This window comes from Polyodon spathula, chromosome 27 (assembly GCF_017654505.1).
Source record: "Polyodon spathula isolate WHYD16114869_AA chromosome 27, ASM1765450v1, whole genome shotgun sequence".
Classification (NCBI taxonomy): Eukaryota; Metazoa; Chordata; class Actinopteri; order Acipenseriformes; family Polyodontidae; genus Polyodon; species Polyodon spathula.
In genome coordinates this window covers 6248327-6273281 of record NC_054560.1, presented here as the reverse complement: position 1 = coordinate 6273281, position 24955 = coordinate 6248327, and the positions used below count along the sequence as shown (strand labels likewise).

At 49.7% G+C, this 24955-nt stretch overlaps 2 protein-coding genes across 2 annotated transcripts in view; one reads left to right on the top strand and one right to left on the bottom strand.

Moving 5' to 3' along the window:
• Positions 1-24955, top strand: part of LOC121301280 (RNA polymerase II elongation factor ELL-like) — a 794007-nt gene that overhangs the window by 579349 nt on the left and 189703 nt on the right. The gene's annotated exons all lie outside the window — the stretch shown is intronic.
• On the bottom strand, positions 18310-24198 carry LOC121301284 (E3 SUMO-protein ligase PIAS4-A-like). Its single transcript, XM_041230529.1, has 11 exons — positions 24105-24198; positions 22385-22853; positions 22192-22276; positions 21657-21698; positions 21425-21515; positions 20933-21055; positions 20621-20726; positions 20381-20454; positions 19936-20096; positions 18923-19071; positions 18310-18722 (listed from the first exon to the last, which is right to left on the bottom strand). The coding sequence occupies exons 1-11, from the start codon at positions 24129-24131 to the stop codon at positions 18514-18516; spliced, it is 1536 nt and encodes a 511-aa protein (XP_041086463.1). The 5' UTR covers positions 24132-24198; the 3' UTR covers positions 18310-18513.

Genomic DNA, 24955 nt, shown 5'->3' with positions numbered 1-24955 from the left:
GTGTGTGATTGCTTCTCGATACTGTGAGCCTCCAGTGTGTGATTGCAGTGAGGGCTTCTCGATACTGTGAGCCTCCAGTGTGTGATTGCAGTGAGGGCTTCTCGATACTGTGAGCCTCCAGTGTGTGATTGCAGTGAGGGCTTCTCGATACTGTGAGCCTCCAGTGTGTGATTGCTTCTCGATACTGTGAGCCTCCAGTGTGTGATTGCAGTGAGGGCTTCTTGAGTTTCTCCTGCTTGGAGGGTCCTGAGGGTTTCAGCTAATCCCAAGCAACACGCTTCTCTTCTAAATACTGCAGCAGTACTGTCTGAAAACACTGGCTTCCTACAGTCCACTGCAGGACATCCCAAACTGCCTCGCATTCAACCCCCTGGGTCCCTCAACCCCGCGGGTCCCTCTACCCTGCACACACACGCTCCCTCCCATTGTAAAGCTCGCAGTGTTTCCGTTGTTTCTTGGCTCCTCTAATTGCTCTGAGGCTGTAGCTGTAAGGTATTGACGCTGCTGTTTCTATTGTGTTGACAGTTGGAAGCAATTGAGAATGGCGCTCTATCAGCAGATCTGCTCAAGAGAAGTAAGTGTTGTTAGAATGTGTTGGTACAGGCATGAACACACACTGATACACAATGATACACACACACACACACACACCGATACACAATGATACACACACACACACACACACACACACTGCACACACACACACACACACACACACACACACAACACACACACACACACACACACACAACACACACACACACACACACTATGTGACTGTGTGTGTTGGTGTGACAATGTGTGTAACACATGTGTGTACTATATGACACACACACCCACACATTGACACACACACACACACTGACACACACTGATAAACACACACACCCACACACTGACACACACACACACTGACACACACTGATACACACACACACACACACCCACACTGACACACACTGACACACACTGATACACAATGATATACACACACACCCACACACTGACACACACTAACACACACACACTGATACACACTGATATACACACACACCCACAGATTCTAAAATCTGGAACAGGGAACCTGGAACTCACAGCCCAGAGCTTAGAACCCTGCAAGCTACATGATTTCTCTTTGTTCCCCCTTTCACTCTCCCTCTCTCTTCCTCTCACGCTCTCCCCATTTCTCTTTTTCCTCCCTCGCTGTCTGCTCACCCCTCTCTTTCTTGTCTGAACCTTGTCAGCACTCGTCTCACAAATAGAAGATAAAAATATTCTGCTCTCCTCCTCTCCTTCTCTGAGCGGTATTGATTTTGCCTGTAGCTCTGTCTGTGAACACAGGGGAGGGAATGAGGGAGAGAGGGAAAGGGGATGAAAGGGCAGAGGAAACAGGAGGGAGAGGGCAGAGAAGAGGGAAAATGGAGAAGAGAGAGGGGGGAAAAGTGAAGGAGAGAGGAATTGATTTAGTTGATTGTATATAAATGCTCATATTTGTAAAGAATGCTTTTTATTTTATAGCTTTGATAATACATGTGTTAGTCCTGCTAACAGAACATTACTGAAATGAAGAGGAGAGAGAACAGCATGCAGGCATATTTTTCAGTTATTTTTTTATATTCCTTTGTTTTTAATTCCTTGGCGAGGGAGAGAGAGAGAGCGAGAGAGAGGAGGGGGAGGGGAGAGGACGAGGGTCTCTTTTGTATGACTTGTACTTCCTCCCTCACCTTGTCGTAGTAATAAAAAGTCAATAAAAAATATTTGAAACAAAATTAAGGAACCTTGGCGAGGGAGCCGCCTCCCCCTCTCCCATCTCTGGCTCCTCCCTATCCTTTCCGGGCGGCCCGCTAGCAAGAAGAGCCTCCCTCTATCGACCCCCTTCCCCCTAATCCCCTCCCCCCCCCCTTTTCCCCCTCTCTCAGCCTCTGAAGGGATGATTGAGCCGATCGATCAGGTATTGATCCAGCCAGGGCAGTGTCCTAAGGTGGGACTGAGAGAGGGGGAGAGAGAGAGGGGGGGGGGGGGGGTGGGGAGGAGAGGGTCACTTCTACCTAATACTTAAATCTATATTTTATCGCTGTCTGTGAACAGAATTTGAAAGGCCTACTGAATCTGCTGGCTCTAAATGTAGAGTTTCATGGGGAGAGCAGAGAGCTGGAACACAGAACCCAGCCTGCTGTCCCGGACAATAAACCTCCATTCTCCTTTGTAAAAGTTTCCCTCAGTATTTTGCACAGTAAGCTTCAATGCTTTGCCCATGACTACACTATACTGTAGTTGACCACGGTTTGCTTTTTCAGTGTGCTTTACCACACCTCTCTGTGCTTTCACTCTGGGGAAAGTCTTGCAAGGGCTGTTCCGTGCTGTAACGTGAACAAGTCTGTGTCTGAGTTGTGACCTTCCAGATTTCACTCCAGGTAGTTTACTGAGGTTCAGGAGGAGAGGAGAGGTGTGGAGAGGAGAGGAGAAGGGTGGAGAGGAGAGGAGAAGGGTAGAGAGGAGAAGAGGTTTGGGTGGAGAGAGGGTGGGGCAGAGGGAGAGCCACAGTAGCGAATGTGAACCTCCTGTCCAAGCTGTAGTCTCCACAGTGCCAGGGAGATGGGTGATGCCAGGCTGAGCTGTGGTCACAATTCATGTTGACCGATCTGGAACACCCCTTTCTGAGCCAATCAGAGCACAAGGATCTCTCCCAGAGACTGGCGTGCATCAGAGCTGGCATCACCACCAGCCCTGTGTGTGCAACTAAGCGTATGGAGGAAGTCAAAAATGATAAAAAAAAAAAAAAAAAAGAGAGGGGAGGAAAAAACAAATAAATACACAAAAAGAAAGGCCAGCAGACGGAACAGAGATGAGGCTTCCGCAATAAAAGGGAGCGAGAGCAGGATGCGGAGCCTGGAGGCGCAGGGATAGGGGAACGCTTCATTACCCCCCGAGGGTGAGAGATGTGCTTATCATGTCCCGGCCATCGCCCTGCCGCTAAAGTGCTGCTCCGCACTGCCTGGCACGCTGGATCTCTGTTCATGTCAACAGTTTTAGAAGATGCCGGAAGCCCTCCTCTGCGATATATTACCCCTGCCGCTGCACATTGCTGCCGTTAATGCATTAGAAATCGTTACCCTATCTGCGTAGAGCCATCGGCGGCCGCCACGCAACACAGAAGCACGTCCATAAAGGGATGGTGTGATGGAGCCTCCCTCCTCAATCAATGTTTACGATGCCCCAGACAGCTCCCTAATGTTTCCGGAGCCCCCCTCCCTCCCTCTCAAACCTGCTCAAAAATTCTTAATTAAGCCCAATCCTTACTGTTTACAGTTGAGTCACAGCGGCTGTGATAAACTCACTCACTCCCTTTCAGCAGTTTCACCCCTGCCAGCTTTCACTACCAGCTCGGTTAGCCCAGGTCTGTGTAGTTAACAGGCTCTTATTAAACTCCTAGTAAAAGCAGGAATTCATCAAGCTGCTATGCAACAGGAGTCTTATTCCCATCCCTGCCCTGCCTCTCTCTCTCTCCCTCTCTCTCTCTCTCCCTCTCTCTCTCTCCTCTCCTCTCTCTCTCCCCTCTCTCTCTCTCTCCTCTCTCTCTCTCTCTCTCTCTCCCTCTCTCTCTCTCCCCTCTCTCTCTCTCTCTCTCCCTCTCTCTCTCTCTCCCTCTCTCTCTCTTCTCTCTCTCGATCTCTCTCTCTCTCTCTCTCTCTCCCCTCCCTCCCTCTCTCCCCTCTCTCTCTCTCTCTCTCTCTCTCTCTCTCTCTCTCTCCTCTCTCTCTCTCTCTCTCTCTCTCTCTCTCTCTCCTCTCTCCTCTCTCTCTCCTCTCTCTCTCTCTCCCTCTCTCTCTCCTCTCTCTCCCTCTCTCTCTCTCTCTCTTGTCAGGTGTTTTTCCATGGTTGGACATGCTTAACCCGATTTCTTTAATTTAACAAATTCGATCAATCAGTTGAATCAGTCGAATTGTTTTTTTGTTTGAATTGGTTTATTGTTTGAATTGGTTGGCTGTGTTTTATTACACTGCAGGGGGTCTGGGCAGGTTGCCATGGCGCCACAGCCTTTGTTCAGAGGCGTGTGTGCGGAGTGTGTCTCGGGACAGTTGGGGGGTGACCCTTCTCTGGGTGGGGGTGTCCCCTGATCACTGGCGCTGGTTAAACAATGGCACAGGTCAGAGGTCATAGATCAGGGCCTGAGTAGACCAGGGTCATCATGTTAACGCAACATGTCGAGGGGGGGGTGCAGCCTGCCGTCCCTTCATTCAGAATGCAGAGTACAATAATGAAAGTTACTGGCACTGAAGTAAATACAGGCAACCTACCCAGTGGAGTGCCTCTCGCCTATCCTGTCCTGTGAGAACAGAACCACCTTCATCTGCCCAGTGGAGCTCATGTAGGCAATAATAACTGTGCAGTGAACTATTGAGATGTGTGTTATACAGCAGACCCTGATATTGAGATCCAGCCCTCTGAAATGTCTTTATAATATACAGCGCTAGATCCTGATATTGATGAGACAACAGCCCTCTGAAATGTCTTTAATATACAGCACTAGACCCTGATATTGATGAGATCCAGCCCTCTGAAATGTCTTTATAATATACAGCACTAGACCCTGATATTGATGAGATCCAGCCCTCTGAAATGTCTTTAATATACAGCACTAGACCCTGATATTGATGAGATCCAGCCCTCTGAAATGTCTTTATAATATACAGCACTAGACCCTGATATTGATGAGATCCAGCCCTCTGAAATGTCTTTATAATATACAGCACTAGACCCTGATATTGATGAGATCCAGCCCTCTGAAATGTCTTTATAATATACAGCACTAGACCCTGATATTGATGAGATCCAGCCCTCTGAAATGTCTTTATAATACACAGCACTAGACCCTGATATTGATGAGATCCAGCCCTCTGAAATGTCTTTATAATATACAGCACTAGACCCTGATATTGATGAGATCCAGCCCTCTGAAATGTCTTTATAATATACAGCACTAGACCCTGATATTGATGAGATCCAGCCCTCTGAAATGTCTTTATAATATACAGCACTAGACCCTGATATTGATGAGACACAGCCCTCTGAAATGTCTTTATAATATACAGCACTAGACCCTGATATTGATGAGATCCAGCCCTCTGAAATGTCTTTATAATATACAGCACTAGACCATGATATTGATGAGATCCAGCCCTCTGAAATGTCTTTATAATATACAGCACTAGACCCTGATATTGATGAGATCCAGCCCTCTGAAATGTCTTTATAATATACAGCACTAGACCCTGATATTGATGAGATCCAGCCCTCTGAAATGTCTTTATAATATACAGCACTAGACCCTGATATTGATGAGATCCAGCCCTCTGAAATGTCTTTATAATATACAGCACTAGACCCTGATATTGATGAGATCCAGCCCTCTGAAATGTCTTTATAATATACAGCACTAGACCCTGATATTGATGAGATCCAGCCCTCTGAAATGTCTTTATAATATACAGCACTAGACCCTGATATTGATGAGATCCAGCCCTCTGAAATGTCTTTATAATATACAGCACTAGACCCTGATATTGATGAGATCCAGCCCTCTGAAATGTCTTTATAATATACAGCACTAGACCCTGATATTGATGTGATCCAGCCCTCTGAAATGTCTTTATAATATACAGCACTAGACCCTGATATTGATGAGACACAGCCCTCTGAAATGTCTTTATAATATACAGCACTAGACCCTGATATTGATGTGATCCAGCCCTCTGAAATGTCTTTATAATATACAGCACTAGACCCTGATATTGATGAGATTCAGAAGGTGGAAGGGCCAGGCAGGGGTTGTATTATTTATTTAAACCATTATTCAATTATTTAATAATTTAAACCTTTTTCTTGTTTAAGTCTGTCACAGCCTTGCATTTAACCAGGGGGACAGACAGACAGAGAAGCAGACAGACAGAGAGGCACACAGACAGACAGGCAGATGCTCGCTCGGCTCATTCTTGGAGGCCCGACTGGTCGCATTGTTTTCTCCTGCAGTGCCAGTAATGGTGTGGAAGGGCAGGCTGTCCCAGCAGTCAATCAGAGAGCTCTCTATTCCTGGAGGGTCTATTGGTTCCCTGAGAAGCATTACCCACTCTTTAAATCCCACTCATCGAAAACACAAGAGCAAGAGAGCGTCAAACAACTGAACGAGTCGAAGAAGCAAATCTGAAGCATTTACTACAGTCCCATCTTCACAGGTCAATTCAGCAGCTTTGCTGTGCCTTTGCCTGATTTAATATCCTTCATCATTCTCAGTGTCTTCATGACTCTCAGCCTCTCTCATTGGTATCATTCTCAGTGTCTTCATGACTCTCAGCCTCTCTCATTGATATCATTCTCAGTGTCTTCATGACTCTCAGCCTCTCTCATTGATATCATTCTCAGTGTCTTCATGACTCTCAGCCTCTCTCATTGATATCATTCTCAGTGTCTTCATGACTCTCAGCCTCTCTCATTGATATCATTCTCAGTGTCTTCATGGCTCTCAGCCTCTCTCATTGATATCATTTTCAGTGTCTTCATGACTCTCAGCCTCTCTCATTGATATCATTCTCAGTGTCTTCATGACTCTCAGCCTCTCTCATTGATATCATTCTCAGTGTCTTCATGACTCTCAGCCTCTCTCATTGATATCATTCTCAGTGTCTTCATGACTCTCAGCCTCTCTCATTGATATCATTCTCAGTGTCTTCATGGCTCTCAGCCTCTCTCATTGATATCATTTTCAGTGTCTTCATGACTCTCAGCCTCTCTCATTGATATCATTCTCAGTGTCTTCATGACTCTCAGCCTCTCTCATTGATATCATTCTCAGTGTCTTCATGACTCTCAGCCTCTCTCATTGATATCATTCTCAGTGTCTTCATGACTCTCAGCCTCTCTCATTGATATCATTCTCAGTGTCTTCATGACTCTCAGCCTCTCTCATTGATATCATTCTCAGTGTCTTCATGACTCTCAGCCTCTCTCATTGATATCATTCTCAGTGTCTTCATGACTCTCAGCCTCTCTCATTGATATCATTCTCAGTGTCTTCATGACTCTCAGCCTCTCTCATTGATATCATTCTCAGTGTCTTCATGACTCTCAGCCTCTCTCATTGATATCATTCTCAGTGTCTTCATGACTCTCAGCCTCTCTCATTGATATCATTCTCAGTGTCTTCATGACTCTCAGCCTCTCTCATTGATATCATTCTCAGTGTCTTCATGACTCTCAGCCTCTCTCATTGATATCATTCTCAGTGTCTTCATGACTCTCAGCCTCTCTCATTGATATCATTCTCAGTGTCTTCATGACTCTCAGCCTCTCTCATTGATATCATTCTCAGTGTCTTCATGACTCTCAGCCTCTCTCATTGGTATCATTCTCAGTGTCTTCATGACTCTCAGCCTCTCTCATTGATATCATTCTCAGTGTCTTCATGACTCTCAGCCTCTCTCATTGGTATCATTCTCAGTGTCTTCATGACTCTCAGCCTCTCTCATTGATATCATTCTCAGTGTCTTCATGGCTCTCAGCCTCTCTCATTGGTATCATTCTCAGTGTCTTCATGACTCTCAGCCTCTCTCATTGATATCATTCTCAGTGTCTTCATGACTCTCAGTCTCCCAACACCTGTTGTCTCCTCCTGACCCCACCCCCTTTCTCCTTCATTGAAGTGTAGAAATGCACACCAGGCCAGGCTGACCGCTTGTCTGGCAGTCAATGGAAAGTGACCTGCCCACTCTCCAGATAATGCAAGGGTCAGCCCTGCTCCCTGACCCCTTGACCAGCCCACTGGGACCGGACAGAGTGAATGATAGCCCTCGCTTTTAATGTGATTGCATCCGTTAGGATAGCTAGCGCTCCCTCCCTCCCTCCCTCTCTCTCTCGCTCTCTCTCTCTCTCCCTGTTCCTGTGCCAGTTGGAAGAAAAGAATAAACATTCTTTTTACACCCACATACACATCGTTGCTACTGACTGACACACACACACACACACACACACACACAGGTGGACTGCCCGGAATTAACCTTTTGTTGTCCAGTGCCTGCTGTTGACTGTTAGTGTAGGGGAAGGGTCAAGAGGGGTTAAAGGTTAAAGGTCATGGGCCAATGGTGGTCATAAAAGTGCCTTTTAGCTCCTCTATCCACTCCCTGTACATTTGAAATGTGTCATAAAAGTGCCTTTTAGCTCCTCTATCCACTCCCTGTACATTTGAAATGTGTTCTCGCAAACAATCTGCATATTTTATTACCTTACAGTTTGTAATGGGGCAAAGGGGAGGTCACAGAGTCACTCTGAGAGGACTTTCCTGCAGGACAGAGAATCAGAGAGCGAGACAAAACCAAGATGTCAGCAGACCAAACTGGAAAAGGTTTGTACAGATTCTGTCCAGTTTATATAAGTATATTAATATTGATGAGGCAGACCCAGGTCACATGACCACAGGCTTGTCTCAGTTGCTCCCGCTGCTTTCCCACAATCCTGTCTGAGCAAGGCCAGTGTGTTTACGTTTCAGATGACGGCTCTTATTCTGACCGATTCTTATGTAAAAGGTTGATAACCCTGTGCATTGTAAATGAATTTCGCTGGCTTTTTTCTCCAGAGCAAAATTTTGCTCCTGATTTTCTCAAAGTAATTGTAAAGGTTTAAAGGAGACCGCACCGATATGGAAGAGAGATCAATGGAACATCCTGGTTCTGATGTGAATGTATTGATATCAAACACCTGGAGCGTTAATGTTGTTACTCACGACCCATCCCGTTTCAACAGAGACGAGGGAGAGCTGAGCAGGGCTGTGCGTTCACACTGAGATTCAGCCTGACAGTGTGGACTGGGAGAGCTGAGCAGGGCTGTGCGTTCACACTGAGATTCAGCCTGACAGTGTGGACTGGGAGAGCTGAGCAGGGCTGTGCGTTCACACTGAGATTCTGCCTGACAGTGTGGACTGGGAGAGCTGAGCAGGGCTGTGCGTTCACACTGAGATTCTGCCTGACAGTGTGGACTGGGAGAGCTGAGCAGGGCTGTGCATTCACACTGAGATTCTGCCTGACAGTGTGGACTGGGAGAGCTGAGCAGGGCTGTGCGTTCACACTGAGATTCAGCCTGACAGTGTGGACTGGGAGAGCTGAGCAGGGCTGTGCGTTCACACTGAGATTCAGCCTGACAGTGTGGACTGGGAGAGCTGAGCAGGGCTGTGCGTTCACACTGAGATTCAGCCTGACAGTGTGGACTGGGAGAGCTGAGCAGTGCTGTGCGTTCACACTGAGATTCAGCCTGACAGTGTGGACTGGGAGAGCTGAGCAGTGCTGTGCGTTCACACTGAGATTCAGCCTGACAGTGTGGACTGGGAGAGCTGAGCAGGGCTGTGCGTTCACACTGAGATTCAGCCTGACAGTGTGGACTGGGAGAGCTGAGCAGGGCTGTGCATTCACACTGAGATTCTGCCTGACAGTGTGGACTGGGAGAGCTGAGCAGGGCTGTGCGTTCACACTGAGATTCAGCCTGACAGTGTGGACTGGGAGAGCTGAGCAGGGCTGTGCGTTCACACTGAGATTCAGCCTGACAGTGTGGACTGGGAGAGCTGAGCAGGGCTGTGCGTTCACACTGAGATTCAGCCTGACAGTGTGGACTGGGAGAGCTGAGCAGGGCTGTGCATTCACACTGAGATTCAGCCTGACAGTGTGGACTGGGAGAGCTCAGTGTTATTGACTCAGTGGGTCGATGCTAGAGTGGGATATCGTTCACTCAAGCATCCTTCAGCACCACACTTCCCTCCACTTTCATCTGCCCTGACAGACCCCTCCCCAATAGAGCTGAGTCAGGGGGGCTCCGTCTCGCTCCCTTCTCCCCTCTCAAACACACGGCTTTAATCTTTCTCTAATTTACACTGAAGAGGCTGAGGCTGGAGAGACAAGCCTGGAGAGAGTATGGACTGATACTGAGAACACTCTCCAGCCACATCGATACCGAGAAGAGGGTCCTTATACACGTCTGCCACAGCACAAGCACAGCAACGAGTGATAAAGCACAGCGAAGCCATGGTAAAGTACATAAGAAAACCATGGGAAAAGCACAGGGGGGACTGGAAAAGAAACACTGCAAACAGACTGTGATGAAGGTGGAGAGAGGGAATAGAGTAAAGAGAGGGGAAGATGGAGAGAGGCAGATAGAGAGACCTTGACCCTTCAAACAAGGTCTGAGGAACAAGAAGAAAGGGAGAGGGAGAGAAAGGGAAGAGGCAGCTGGTCATGAAGAGAAAGAAGAAGAGATAAAGACTTTGACCCTCTGAGTCCAAGGACAGAACAAGAAGAAAGGGAGGAGGAGGGGGATTACCTGGTCAAGAGACCGGTCTCTCTCTCCTGAGAGAGAGAGAGAGATCTTGGCGGCGCTTCAAATGCAAAAATATTTGAGAAATATTTACTACCAAAAATTCATCAAGTCCCTGGCTTCCACCTGCAGACTTTCTGCCTGTAGCATTGTCTCCTGAACCATCACTGTTCTCTCAACACAATGCGCTGAGAGCCAGCTATTCTCCTCCATCTGCATTTCCATTCGTGTGTTTGAGTGTCAGTGAGTGTATGTGTCAGAGTGATGTTCACAGTGGTGTGTTCCTCTCTCTCTTGTGTCAGGGTGATGTTCACAGTGGTGTGTTCCTCTCTCTCTTGTGTCAGGGTGATGTTCACAGTGGTGTGTTCCTCTGTCTCTCTTGTGTCAGGGTGATGTTCACAGTGGTGTGTTCCTCTGTCTCTCTTGTGTCAGGGTGATGTTCACAGTGGTGTGTTCCTCTCTCTCTCTTGTGTCAGGGTGATGTTCACAGTGGTGTGTTCCTCTCTCTCTTGTGTCAGGGTGATGTTCACAGTGGTGTGTTCCTCTCTCTCTTGTGTCAGGGTGATGTTCACAGTGGTGTGTTCCTCTCTCTCTCTTGTGTCAGGGTGATGTTCACAGTGGTGTGTTCCTCTCTCTCTTGTGTCAGGGTGATGTTCACAGTGGTGTGTTCCTCTCTCTCTTGTGTCAGGGTGATGTTCACAGTGGTGTGTTCCTCTCTCTCTCTTGTGTCAGAGTGATGTTCACAGTGGTGTGTTCCTCTCTCTCTTGTGTCAGGGTGATGTTCACAGTGGTGTGTTCCTCTGTCTCTCTTGTGTCAGGGTGATGTTCACAGTGGTGTGTTCCTCTCTCTCTCTTGTGTCAGGGTGATGTTCACAGTGGTGTGTTCCTCTCTCTCTTGTGTCAGGGTGATGTTCACAGTGGTGTGTTCCTCTCTCTCTTGTGTCAGGGTGATGTTCACAGTGGTGTGTTCCTCTCTCTCTCTTGTGTCAGGGTGATGTTCACAGTGGTGTGTTCCTCTCTCTCTTGTGTCAGGGTGATGTTCACAGTGGTGTGTTCCTCTCTCTCTCTTGTGTCAGGGTGATGTTCACAGTGGTGTGTTCCCTCTCTCTCTTGTGTCAGGGTGATGTTCACAGTGGTGTGTTCCTCTCTCTCTTGTATCAGGGTTACACAGCGCTAGTGCCCCCTGGTGGATGCTTCCCAGCATTTTTGAAAAACATTTTCAAAACAGAGATGTCTTTCCAGCGCTGAGAAGAAGCAACTACAGCTTATCTGACGACTTTGCTGCTTCCTGTAATTCCCCTCCTTGCAGCCCGGCGTCAGCTGACACTTCCCAGGCAGCCGAGCGCTCAATAGGACACCCTCTCTGGAGGACTGAGAGAGAGGGACTCTGGGAATATTGACCGAGAGAGGGGTGAGAGAGAAAGAGCGAGAAGGGGTGAGTGAGGGGGGAGCGGGGGTTAGAGAGAAAAGTGTTAACTGTGAGAAAGAGGGGAGAGGTGGGCAGGGAGTGTGAAAGGGAGAAGAGGGGCGGGGGATATATTTCACTGCCATTTCTAACGACTTTACCAAAAAAAAAAAAAAAAAAAAAACCTGGCTTTTCCAAGTGCTGTCCTGCTCACACCGAGATTCCAGATGTTCTGATCGGCTGGTATTGTGCAGAACCAGCGCTGTTCAGTGGAGCTCTGGCACCATCTGGCGGCTGGTTTTAGTAAAACCTTTAATTTTCGTTACATCATTATTTTTCTTAAAATCGACCAAAAGCGACCACAAATGACACTATTAATGTATAAAATAAATAAATAAATAAATAAATAAATATTGTTACATTTATCTTGTTGTAGTATTTACTTACATACATAAATAAGTAATTAAATTATTAAAACACGAAAAATTGTCGACGAGGGATTCCAAATAAGGTTTCTCGGAAACGGGGTTGTTGTGTGTGTGTGTGTGTGTGTGTGTGTGTGTGTGTGTGTGTGTGTGGGTATTTATTCCCTTTATTAAATAAATCTTATAAAATTTTAGGAGCCCTTCGTAAATTAATGTCATTTAATGGCGATTGTAAAACGCGCTAGCTAGGCGTTAATAGACAGAGACCACTTCACAAAGCCGTCTAATGACAATTACGATTTGCACACTACGGGGGGGAGGCACGTCTCAATCAATCACTTACATCTCCCCTGCCCCCTGACCCCTTCCCCCCTGCCTCCCCCAGCTCGAGGTACGCAGATTTAGACACACACACACACACACACACACACATCAGTTTATTCGTTTCATTTTTCGGCGCTTATCTTTACTATTTTCCAGTTTTATGCAAATCGTTGTTTTTTTTTCCGAGTCGTTCGTTTTTTGGATACTGATACTATTGCTTCGGTTCCTTTCCTAAATTCGTGGTGGTTGTTTTGTGTCCCGATGTGTGTGAACGCGGCAGTGCTCCTGAACACTCCCCCCCCCGCCCCCTTTGCTGTCTCGCAGTGCGATTCTGTTTTTAATTCTCACTGTCTAACTGTAATATACCTTTCAACTCCGCGAACAAGCCTCCGCTGCTGTTGTAATCTCCTTTTGACTCTCCCAAGCTGAGTCTCCAATAGAAATGAAGTTTAAGTTCGAGGTCTGGATACGCGTGTGTGGCGGATGGAGTCCAGCAGGCGGCGCTGCGGGTCCTCGGGGTGCGGATGGAGTCCAGCAGGCGGCGCTGCGGGTCCTCGGGGTGCGGATGGAGTCCAGCAGGCGGCGCTGCGGGTCCTCGGGGTGCGGATGGAGTCCAGCAGGCGGCGCTGCGGGTCCTCGGGGTGCGGATGGAGTCCAGCAGGCGGCGCTGCGGGTCCTCGGGGTGCGGATGGAGTCCAGCAGGCGGCGCTGCGGGTCCTCGGGGTGCGGATGGAGTCCAGCAGGCGGCGCTGCGGGTCCTCGGGGTGCGGATGGAGTCCAGCAGGCGGCGCTGCGGGTCCTCGGGGTGCGGATGGAGTTTAAGATCCTGATCTTCTTGAGGGGTTGTGTTCTTGTTCTGTGAGATAACCCTCCTAGTGCTCCGATTAGCACCCTGCTCCTCAGCAATGCAGCACTGCCATGTGAGACACGGGAGGAATGGAGGGGGGTTCTGATTTGGGGAGGTCTGATTCTTGGGTTTAAAAAAGTTCAAGGGGGGGGGGCTGACAGAGCAGACAGGGTTACAGCAGCATTGAGGATATAACAGAGCTAACAGGAAGGTTCAGGTGGAGCAGTGAGGGAGCACCCAGGGCAGGGCAGGCTAGAGGCACAGAGGCTGAACTGGTATGAGCCCAGCCTATTGAAACAGCACTGGGACACACACACACGTCTCGGCATAATAACAGCAGCAGCAGCCTGCCATACACTGCTCCCTGACCAGTGCCGCAGTGTCTGCACTCCATTCACACCGCAGCCCAGTAATTCAGCACACGCACTGAGCCAGCGACCCGGGACAATTCAAACCCATTCACGACTGTTGCTCGCTACCTCGCTCCTGAAGTGAGAGTGCTTGTTCATGAGCCACTGATAGATGTCACCAAGCTGCAGCTTCTTGTCCTTGGATTCCAGGATGGCCATGGAGATGAGAGCGATGTAGGACTGCGCTGGCTTGTCCTGCCTCTCCCCCTGCTGCTGCTCCGAGGGCCCCCCATCTCCCCGCTCTGGAGGGGGGCTTCGAGCCAGGCTGGGGGATGGTTTCAGCACCTCCCCCTCCTGTTCTTTATTTGAACCTATGTTCTTGCCCTTGTCATAGAGCAGGTAGTCGATGGTGAAGGCCAGACCCAGCCGCTCCCTGCCACTGCCATTACAAGTACCATCCATTCTCCCTCTGAAACAGGGCTGCTGGTGCTGTATTGAACTAGCGTGCTCTCAGAGCCCCAGTACAGCACCGCGTTTTCTACACTAGACTGTATTGAATTAGCTGCTCTCAGATCCCCAGTACAGCACTGAGTTCTCTATACCAGACTGTATTGAATTAGCTGCTCTCAGATCCCCAGTACAGCACTGAGTTCTCTACACTAGACTGTATTGAATTAGCTGCTCTCAGATCCCCAGTACAGCATTGAGTTCTCTATACCAGACTGTATTGAATTAGCTGCTCTCAGATCCCCAGTACAGCGCTGAGTTCTCTACACTAGACTGTATTGAATTAGCTGCTCTCAGATCCCCAGTACAGCACTGAGTTCTCTACACTAGACTGTATTGAATTAGCTGCTCTCAGATCCCCAGTACAGCACTGAGTTCTCTACACTAGACTGTATTGAATTAGCTGGCTGTCAGATCCCCAGTACAGCACTGAGTTCTCTACACTAGACTGTATTGAATTAGCTGCTCTCAGATCCCCAGTACAGCACTGAGTTCTCTACACTAGACTGTATTGAATTAGCTGCTCTCAGATCCCCAGTACAGCACTGAGTTCTCTACACTAGACTGTATTGAATTAGCTGCTCTCAGATCCCCAGTACAGCCCTGAGTTCTCTACACTAGACTGTATTGAATTAGCTGCTCTCAGATCCCCAGTACAGCACTGAGTTCTCTACACTAGACTGTATTGAATTAGCTGCTCTCAGATCCCCAGTACAGCACTGAGTTCTCTATACCAGACTGTATTGAATTAGCTGCTCTCAGAGCCCTAGTACAGCACTGAGTTCTCTACACTAGACTGTATTGAATTATTTATGCCCTTCTGTGAGTTGCCCACCAGTAATGTGCTCCCCGACTTTAACTGCTTTACCTACCAGAGCTCCTTGAGGCAGTATGCCCTCTGGTGGCAGCCTTCAGGCAACTGCACCTGCTCCAATCACAGCGCTGATGAAACGGACGCCATTGCGGCTCTGCAAAGGAGCGGCCGTCCTGCAGTCAGCTACTGAGCAGCTGGAGCCGCAATGGAGCACACAGGGATACAGTTTCATCACTACCGCCGGCAACCACGGAACTGTACTGGAAGCACTACATTTCAAATCAAATAATACCAATAAGAAATGAAAAGGCACAAGCCACAAATTGGTAAAATATTTTTTATTACTTTTTAATTTTTTATTAATATGAACATATAAAAAAAAACTAACAAAAAAAACCACACACACTAGACATGGAACTGCTACAGCGGCAGCAGGGACGAAAGCTGCTACAGGGGGGTAGCGCTGGGGCAGGGAGACCTGGGGGAGGGGAAGATAGCGCTGGGGCAGGGAGACTCAGGCGGGGGGCTGTTTAAACCCAGATTTAGAAGACATATCACAACTCAAAAAGCCTTGTTTTTGTACATTGCCACATTATGCAACTAATCAATCGCTCATTAATTAAAATGTACCTCGGTTACACTGCAAACAAAAATAAATAAATAAAACAAAAGGATAAATTAACTTAAAAGTACATTAAAAAAAAAAAAAAGGTTTGCAGCCGTTTATCCAGTCGCATTTTTCCTGTCGTGTTTTTCCAGTGCGCTCAGTGAAAACGGTTAAGCTGACTGATGCCGCAGATCTGCAGCTATTAAGAAGCACAATCGCAAACCCTCTCGATGCAAACTGCACACTCGGGAGTTCAGATCAACTGGGCTCGTCTGAGCGGGACAAAGAGCATCCACTACAGAGACAGCGCCTGCATCCCATTGAAAACACACAGCTCTGGGGAAGGGGTCCTCATCTGAGCGGGACAAAGAGCATCCACTACAGAGACAGCGCCTGCATCCCATTGAAAACACTCAGCTCTGGGGAAGGGGTCCTCATCTGAGCGGGACAAAGAGCATCCACTATAGAGACAGCGCCTGCATCCCATTGAAAACACACAGCTCTGGGGAGGGGGGTCCTCATCTGAGCGGGACAAAGAGCATCCACTATAGAGACAGCGCCTGCATCCCATTGAAAACACACAGCTCTGGGGAGGGGGGTCCTCATCTGAGCGGGACAAAGAGCATCCACTACAGAGACAGCGCCTGCATCCCATTGAAAACACTCAGCTCTGGGGAAGGGGTCCTCATCTGAGCGGGACAAAGAGCATCCACTACAGAGACAGCGCCTGCATCCCATTGAAAACACACAGCTCTGGGGAGGGGGGTCCTCATCTGAGCGGGACAAAGAGCATCCACTACAGAGACAGCGCCTGCATCCCATTGAAAACACTCAGCTCTGGGGAAGGGGTCCTCATCTGAGCGGGACAAAGAGCATCCACTACAGAGACAGCGCCTGCATCCCATTGAAAACACACAGCTCTGGGGAGGGGGGTCCTCATCTGAGCGGGACAAAGAGCATCCACTACAGAGACAGCGCCTGCATCCCATTGAAAACACACAGCTCTGGGGAGGGGGGTCCTCATCTGAGCGGGACAAAGAGCATCCACTACAGAGACAGCGCCTGCATCCCACTGAAAACACACAGCTCTGGGGAAGGGGGTCCTCATCTGAGCGGGACAAAGAGCATCCACTACAGAGACAGCGCCTGCATCCCATTGAAAACACTCAGCTCTGGGGAGGGGGGTCCTCATCTGAGCGGGACAAAGAGCATCCACTACAGAGACAGCGCCTGCATCCCATTGAAAACACTCAGCTCTGGGGAAGGGGTCCTCATCTGAGCGGGACAAAGAGCATCCACTACAGAGACAGCGCCTGCATCCCATTGAAAACACTCAGCTCTGGGGAGGGGGTCCTCGTCTGGGCTGGCTCCTCTCAACAGCAGCAACACAACATTTTTGTGTTTTTTGTTATTTTTTTAAACAGACATTTCTCTCCACTGGGACATAATAATAATAATAATAATAATAATAACGCCTCTATTATTTTTGTTACCTGAAATTTTCAATTTGTGTCACTCTCATTCCCTCTTGAATTCTGCAAATGAAACTCCGAATGAAACGCTCACACACTCCACACAAAACTAATCAGTGTCCTGCTGCTACACAAGCTTCCCCCTGCACCGCCGGCCCGCAGCCAGAGGAGGGCGCTGTGCCATGCCTTAGCAAAACCTGCTACCTGACACAAACTCTCTCTAAACTACCCCTGCCAAGCTCTCAACACCCACTAAGTGCTGTATTAGTTTCTTGCCTGTACCGTGAGAGAGACTAGATGAAATTGCTGGCAATTATTTATTTAAGAAACCCCACCCATTACTCATTCTGTACTACCTTGGATCTGTACCAAACACAAACACAAACACTAGAACTGCAGCGTGGTTTATTTCTTTACCTTTCTGGTCAATATAACGACTTTACACTGGAAAGAAGAACAAGGAGAAACAAAGTAAGAATGGATGTTTGGAACAGGCTGGGAGCGAGAGGAGCAGGATTTTGGGAACGCCTTGAATTCCTCCCCAGATTTCTCTACAGCCTCCTCCCCAAATTCCAGTGACTGTGAAGCAGCAGCAGGTTGGGAGCAACGTTCCTGGAGTCAATGAAGCAGGATTCCCGGGAGAACAGAGAGCTGCAAGTCCATGGAAAGAAAACTAAATAATAATAATAATAATCCATTGTGGATTCTGGAGTTCGTTCGGTTTCTCCAATGTCAAGCAGTAAGACTAGAAATAAAAACATCATCGTCATTATTATTATTATTATTATTATTATTATTATTATTACAAGCCGCGTATCCTTTACACTTACTAGGAATCTTTTGAGGTAGTTTTCAGTTTCTCAGTTTCCTCAAGCTGTGTTTTGTTTATTTCTTTTTTCTTTTTTTCAAACACCAATAATTCTTTTGTGTCCGGAATCCGCACCCCGGGGTCCCAGTTTTCACCCCCTCCACAAATCGGAGCTCCCCAATCCACCCCTGCGCCCCAAGACAAGAGTCCTGCGCGCTCCACAGAGCCTCCGCTCCTGGACTGGCTCTGTGTGCCGAACCCAGCCTATACAAATAAAACAGGTTCGCTTCATACAAGAAAAAAACAACCATTAAATCAGCCGTCCCTTGAACCAGCCTCTTGACCCCCCCCCCCCCCCCCCCTACTCCCCCAACCCAAGGGGTCTGTTCGTCGGAAGACAAGCAGCTGCAGGGGGCAGCAGCGCTCCTGTGTAGAAGCAGTCTGGGGGTTGCCTGCGCCAGTCTCTACACTTCACAAGGAGTGCTTCTCTGAGTCTGTCTGTCACGTGACCGGAGCGGGGAGATTTCTCCCCCCCCACCCCCTATTTCCTCCTGTTTTAAAATCCCTGGCCCAGAGCCCCCTCCCCCACAGTGGGGGGGGGGGGTCAGTACGCGGTGACCAGGTCCTTGTCATAGGCGTAGCGCCCCCGCTTGGGCGCCGGCCTCTCGTCACTCTCCTCGGAGTCGCCCTCGCTCTCCTCCTCCTCCTCCGTGGAGGAGTCCTGGGTGAGGTCCACCACCGCGCCCGGCCCGCCCGCGCCGCCCTGACTGCCGCTGCTGTGCGCAGGGGAGTGTCCGTTCACTTCAGGGGAGCCTGCGGGGGAAACGAGACAGGGGCTGAGGCAGGGCTCCGGACTGACAGCAGGGACTGCACTGTTTCATTTATTATTTAACACTGTATTCCTGTGAGCTGCAAACAGCTGCTTTGCAAAGTGCAATGGGGGGTCTTATTCCCACCCTGGGTTCACATGCAGGAGGTCCCTTCTGTATCCCCCCCCCCCCCGGCCCCCTCACCGATCTGCATCACTGGGTACTCCGGCGTGTTGCTCCTCTCTCGATCCCGGTCTCGCACCTTCTCCTCTCGGATCGGACGCCAGGAGCCGTCAGCCAGGTACTCTATCTCCTCCACATCCTCCGTCTCCTTCAGGAGCTCCCACAGGAGCCTGCGTTACACACAGAACAGTCACAACCACACAGTGAATAACTGCACAGAACCAAAACCACACAGTGAATAACAAGACAGAACCAAAACCACACAGTGAATAACAAGACAGAACCAAAACCACATAGTGAATAACTAGACAGAACCAAAACCACACAGTGAATAACTAGACAGAACCAAAACCACAGTGAATAACTGCACAGAACCAAAACCACACAGTGAATAACTGCACAGAACCAAAACCACACAGTGAATAACTAGACAGAACCAAAACCACACAGTGAATAACTAGACAGAACCAAAACCACACAGTGAATAACTAGACAGAACCAAAACCACACAGTGAATAACTACACAGTCAAAACCACACAGTGAATAACTACACAGTCAAAACCACAGTCAATGTATTTCCTGCGAAATATTATTATATATTAAGATATTTATTTCACTGTCTGAATTACACATCTAGGCAGGCAGCGAGGGAGGCAGTGTGAAGCAGCGAGGGAGGCAGCGAGGGAGGCAGTGTGAAGCAGCGAGGGAGGCAGCGTGGGAGGCAGCGTGAAGCAGCGAGGGAGGCAGCGTGAAGCAGCGAGGGAGGCAGCGTGAAGCAGCGAGGGAGGCAGCGAGGGAGGCAGCGTGAAGCAGCGAGGGAGGCAGCGTGAAGCAGCGAGGGAGGCAGCGAGGGAGGCAGCGTGAAGCAGCGAGGGAGGCAGCGAGGGAGGCAGCGTGAAGCAGCGAGGGAGGCAGCGTGAAGCAGCGAGGGAGGCAGCGAGGGAGGCAGAGTGAAGCAGCGAGGGAGGCAGCGAGGGAGGCAGCGTGAAGCAGCGAGGGAGGCAGCGAGGGAGGCAGCGAGAGGCAGGCGTACCCGTCTATGATGAGCAGCTCGAAGGAGGCTGGCTTGTCACACACAGGGCAGGTCCAGGTGGGTTTCTTCTCGTTCATCTGCAGGAAGAACACACCGTCGAAGCACTGGAGGTGTGCGCAGGTCAGGGCACGGCAGGGCACGGCCAGGCGCATCTTCACCAGCTGAGAGACAGAGAGGTCACTTATTTCACAAGGAGCAACCTTTCTTCCCTTCTCGCCACACACCTACAGGGAGGAACCTTACCCAGCGTGGGCAATCATGGTCTTATTTTCTGCTTATCTAACCAGGAGCTGCCTTGCGCACACAGCCTGTCTGGGAGACACTGTATATTTATATATTTTATAATATATATTTTTCAATTGCGGTGCTTTCTTGAGCAGCTGGTCACAATATCGATTAGGGGATTTAGAAGATTGTGAATACTACAGACAGAGTAACAGCCTACCGGACACATGAGCGACACTCTCAACCCCGTCGTTGCGATCTCACTGTCTGGGTCGTAACGCAGTTTGTCTTGAACTAAATCGAAGGGAAAATAATAATAATAATAATAATAATAATAATAATAATAATAATAATAATAATGAGAATTCAAACAAAGAAGTAGATAGAAACAGGTGATCTTTAACCAGCACTAAATGCTATCTGCAAAGCTTCTAGTGGAGAGTTTGTGTTCAGGACTCACTGATTTCCCGGCACTGCTCTGGGCTCTTCACTGAAAAGCGCTTCATCATGGCAAACAACTCTTCTGACGTCAAGACCTGCACCAGATCCAGAGCCACGCAGTACCTCTGGGGAGAGGACAGCGAGGGTCAGGCTGAGGCACTGAATTCAGCAGCAGTACACTGAGATTGGGTTAGGGTTAGGGTTACCTCTGGGGAGAGGAGAGCGAGGGTCAGGCTGAGGCACTGAATTTGGGTGTGGGGGTAGCGGGGTACACTCCGGGGGGAGGTGACAGTGACTGATCACTCCGTCACAGTTCACTGTAATTAATTACCTTGCCGTAGTTGCCCCAGGTGACCACGAGCCTGTTGGTTGCCGTTGACAGGTATGACGTGATGTTGATGGGTCGGCAGGGGCGGCGAGGCTCCACCCCCGGCTTGTTGGAGGGGTAGTAACCCTGTGTGGACAGAGGGGGGCGTTACTGAGCACACGCAGACACAGGACAGTAAGCACAGCACAGGCGTGTGGAGGGGACCACCGCTGCCAATTCCTTCCATCAACCATCTCCCAACCCAGCACACGACTGACTGAGGATCCCCTCCAATGCAAACTACAGTCCAATTTACTGTCAGCCAAGAGCAAACAAACTGAACTACTGCACTGAAAAGCGAATCAGGGACAGAAGAGGCCCCCGTCCCTCCCATAGCAGTCTGATCCGCTCCTGTTTTTTCAAATCTCGAATCAGGACGGAGTTCCTGTCTGTCACAGTTGGTGTCAATGCTGATGCACCGTCACGAAGCCGCGCTGCTCAGTGGCGGCCGCTTACCGGCACGTGACAGTAACTGTGGTTCACTTTGATCGCGATGTTGGGGGGGTACTGGTCTTCCTGAACACCACTGGTGTCTGCATAGCAGAGCCTGAAAAGACAACAAAGGACTCTGACCATCCACAGATATTAACACACTCAACGTCACAAAAACAGACTTTGAAATATTTTAAAAAGAGATACATATTTTACTAAGCAACAAGACGTCAATAGAAGACACTGTTCCACTCACCTCAGCACTACCTGAATTGATTTGAGCCCAGTGTCCAGCTCCCTACAAATAAAAAAAAAAAAGACTTGTATCCCATTGTTTCAAAACAACAAGTTCACAAAAATGCAGTGCAATGCATTCCCCTTGAAACAACAGCTCTGTGTAAACAACAAGGAATTCATGTCAGAGCAAACGTGTCCTCCTCTCTCAGAGTGCAGTTTATCCAGTGTATTCCTCTGGTGCGGCCGCGTGCCTTGTGATGCTGGGGGTTGTGGATATGCTCCAGTTAGCAGCAGCACAGGGAGCTAGCGCTCTGCAGCTGCACTGTGGCTCGGAAGCCTGTGTAACAGCCAGGAGACTTTGGGGGTGTTACAATAACTAAACCAATCTTAATAAATTCGAAGCTGCTTTAAAACCCCTTGAAAACGTCCCGTACAGAGAGCTGCTTGAGAATATGTCAGACACAGTGGCCTGGTCTCCCAGGGGCTCCGCATCACAGCCCTGCCCAGCTGGAGTGCAGTCCCTCTGCTGGTGCCACCCACAGCGGCCCGGTTACCTGGAGTTCCTGATCCGCTCCACTTGGGCCTTGCTCAGCTCGAACACACACGGAGTGTCCTGCAGCTTCTCGCTATTCTGTGGGACTGGGGGGAGGGGGGGGCAGAGACGTGATTAGTGATGATACCCTAGTATGTGAATACAAAAATATTTAGTGTCAAAAAAACACACGTTCCCCCCCTCCCCCTCCTCACCGAGCTCTGTGGGCGGCAGTAGTACTTCCAGGGTCTGGTAGAAGGGGAGGCTGGCTAGCTTGACGCTGCCTGCAGCCTGCCTGCTCTGAGGGGGCTTGTCCAGACCGTTGAGATAGGAGCCCACCTGGGATCGTGCCCCGGAGCGCAGAGAGGAGGACGAGGAGGAGGAGGAGGAGGAGGAGGACGACGAGTTGGGGGAGGGGGAAGGGGGGGAGTGGTAGCCCGTCCTCGAGCCGCCCACCCCCAGCCCCACAGGCACAGCCGCCGCCGCCACCGCAGCCCTGGCTGCCTTCTTGGGGAAGCGAGACTCGTAGAGCTGCCGGATCTCCCGCAGCAGCTCGGGGCTGCACTCCCCTTGAACCAGCCTCAGAGCCCGGCTCACCAGGTCCTGCTTCAGCCCGCTCTTACTGCGCCCCACGGAGGACAGCAGAGTCTGCAGGTCCAGCACGCGGAAACTCTTCACCATGTTCTGAGAGGAGGCAAGGACAAGAGAGAGACAGGGTGAGACAAGCTTCAAGCAGGGTCGGTACGGGTCCACTAAGCAGCAGCACCACTTCTACATTCCAAACTTGCACTTCATATTATAGAATCGACAGAAATGTGATCTAAAGCCCATGTGTGGATTTTTTTGAGTGGGTGCCGACTGCTCGATTCCAAACTTTATTTTTTGGTGTTTTTCCACACAAATTTTAACAGCTACGCATCGGGCAGAACCGCTTCGTTCAGACAACAGTGGCGCCGCGGTGTGCGATCAGAACCGAGCACTCCATCGACCAACTGTCACTTTGCAGCTCCTCCAGAACCGCAGGAAAAACGGGGCTTTTGGATTTATTACATTAAAAATAAAAATTACTGTCACAGTAAAAATAATAATTAAAAAAATAAACCTTTATTTCTTTAACAGAAATTCAATTATTCTGTATAAATAAAAAAAAATAGTTTCGTTGTGGCAACTGTTTCAAATCCATTTGAAACGCGCAGCGGCGTATTCTTTCGATGTTAGTTGGTATAACCGAGTTTAAAGTTTTTAAACTCAACAGTCTAAATCGCAACCCGTTATCTTCACAACATATTGCTTCATCCCAACCCCGTCTGTTTACAAAACAGCGTAACTCGCAAGAGCCGCAGTCCGGTTTTCTAAATGTAGGTTGCAAATACAACCATGGCATTTCCACACCCGCCGGACTAATGCCGCTTAACCTGAGGATAACTGTGAAGATGTATTTACACGAATGGCTTGTGAGGAAAGCGAAACTCGCCGGACGCGTTGTGTCATCTCGTCATTACTAGTGTTAGCTATACGATAGCAACGCGATTGCACCTGCCGTGGACTCCCGGTGCCAACCTGCGCAACTACCCGCCCGTCCTATCGGATTAGCGGAGTGTGCAAGCGACACCAGCCGGAACAACACACACGATACCGGCGCTTCACTGCCGGCAATTACAGCACAGCAGCACGTTTCAAACACAGCTATTCACTCCCTGTTCACTTCTACACAAGCAGGACCCTGCCGGCTGCTCTGAGCGGCTGGGGAGTGCTTTTGAAACGGGAAGCCTGTTTTCTTGCGCCGTTTCTTCTGTTTATACTTGCTGCTGTGTCTCCATCATCCCTTTAACCATAACGCCTGTCGGATCTGCCCCCCGCCCCGCGGTCCGGACCCCCAGCCCGGTCCGGTCCGGTCCAGCCCAGCCCAGCCCGCCCGGATCGAGCTCCACTTGCCATCGCCTCGACCAGCTCCGCCGCCATCTTCCTACAGCCGCCCCGCGGGAGCCAAAACTGAGGGGACGCAGCGGGCCTCCAATGAGAGGCCGCCGGGTCACGTGTCGGGGCCCCTCGTACCCAATGAGAGCCCGGGGTGGCGAAGGGGCGTGTCGCGGGGAGGCGCTCCTCTTAAAGAGACAGAGCCCGCTTCGGACCGGGGCGCACGCATCCGCGGCCAAGGCGAGCCAGCCGGGCCCGAAGAGGCGGAACAGGACCGGCGAGAGCATGCATTCGACAGGACCGCCTGTGCTTTACACGACAACCCCGAGCAGGGCGTCAAACCAAAGCCTCTAGTCGCGGGGTCACCGGCAGACACTTTTTTGGGAACACTTGCTGTGAGCATAAGGCTGGTCAGGCTCTATTCTGTGCAGGCCTGACCCAGTCCGGGTTTTCGCTCCAATCGGACCCTATAAAAAGATGAGTATTTCTTTTTAAAAACCCGATTCCCAGTCTGAGATTTGGGAGGGTAATGTTCCCACCCTGTCGCCAGCCTCGTGGGGCTGTCCACGGGTGCTTTATTCCACACTCCGGGAAGCAGCACAGGGTCACTGTGGGGATTTAGCACCTGGTTGTAACAAACACCTGGACTGGGTTATAGCACTCCGGACCGGAGCGGCACTGCCTCGGTGAAACCGCACAATCACCTTCTGTGTGAATGTTGCATCATGGGTTAGACTGGCTCTGTCTGAGCTGGGGGGGTTCAGTAATAAAATCGGTTAATTAAAGATTCATGTTAACAGAGGTATCATACCTCTCATTAGAATAACAGCTATATTTACTGAGTACACTCCGGGGGGCCGGTGAACAAG

What these genes read in the sequence shown, in the direction of transcription:
- LOC121301284 (XM_041230529.1), bottom strand. Translation starts at nt 24,131, where the DNA reads ATGGCGGCGGAGCTGGTCGAGGCGATG. An exon ending in TCAATTCAGGTAGTGCTGAG is followed by an intron (nt 21,516 to 21,656) that starts GTGAGTGGAACA and finishes TTGTCTTTTCAG; the next exon opens with GCTCTGCTATGCAGACACCA. An exon ending in AGAGCAGTGCCGGGAAATCA is followed by an intron (nt 20,455 to 20,620) that starts GTGAGTCCTGAA and finishes CCTTCGATTTAG; the next exon opens with TTCAAGACAAACTGCGTTAC.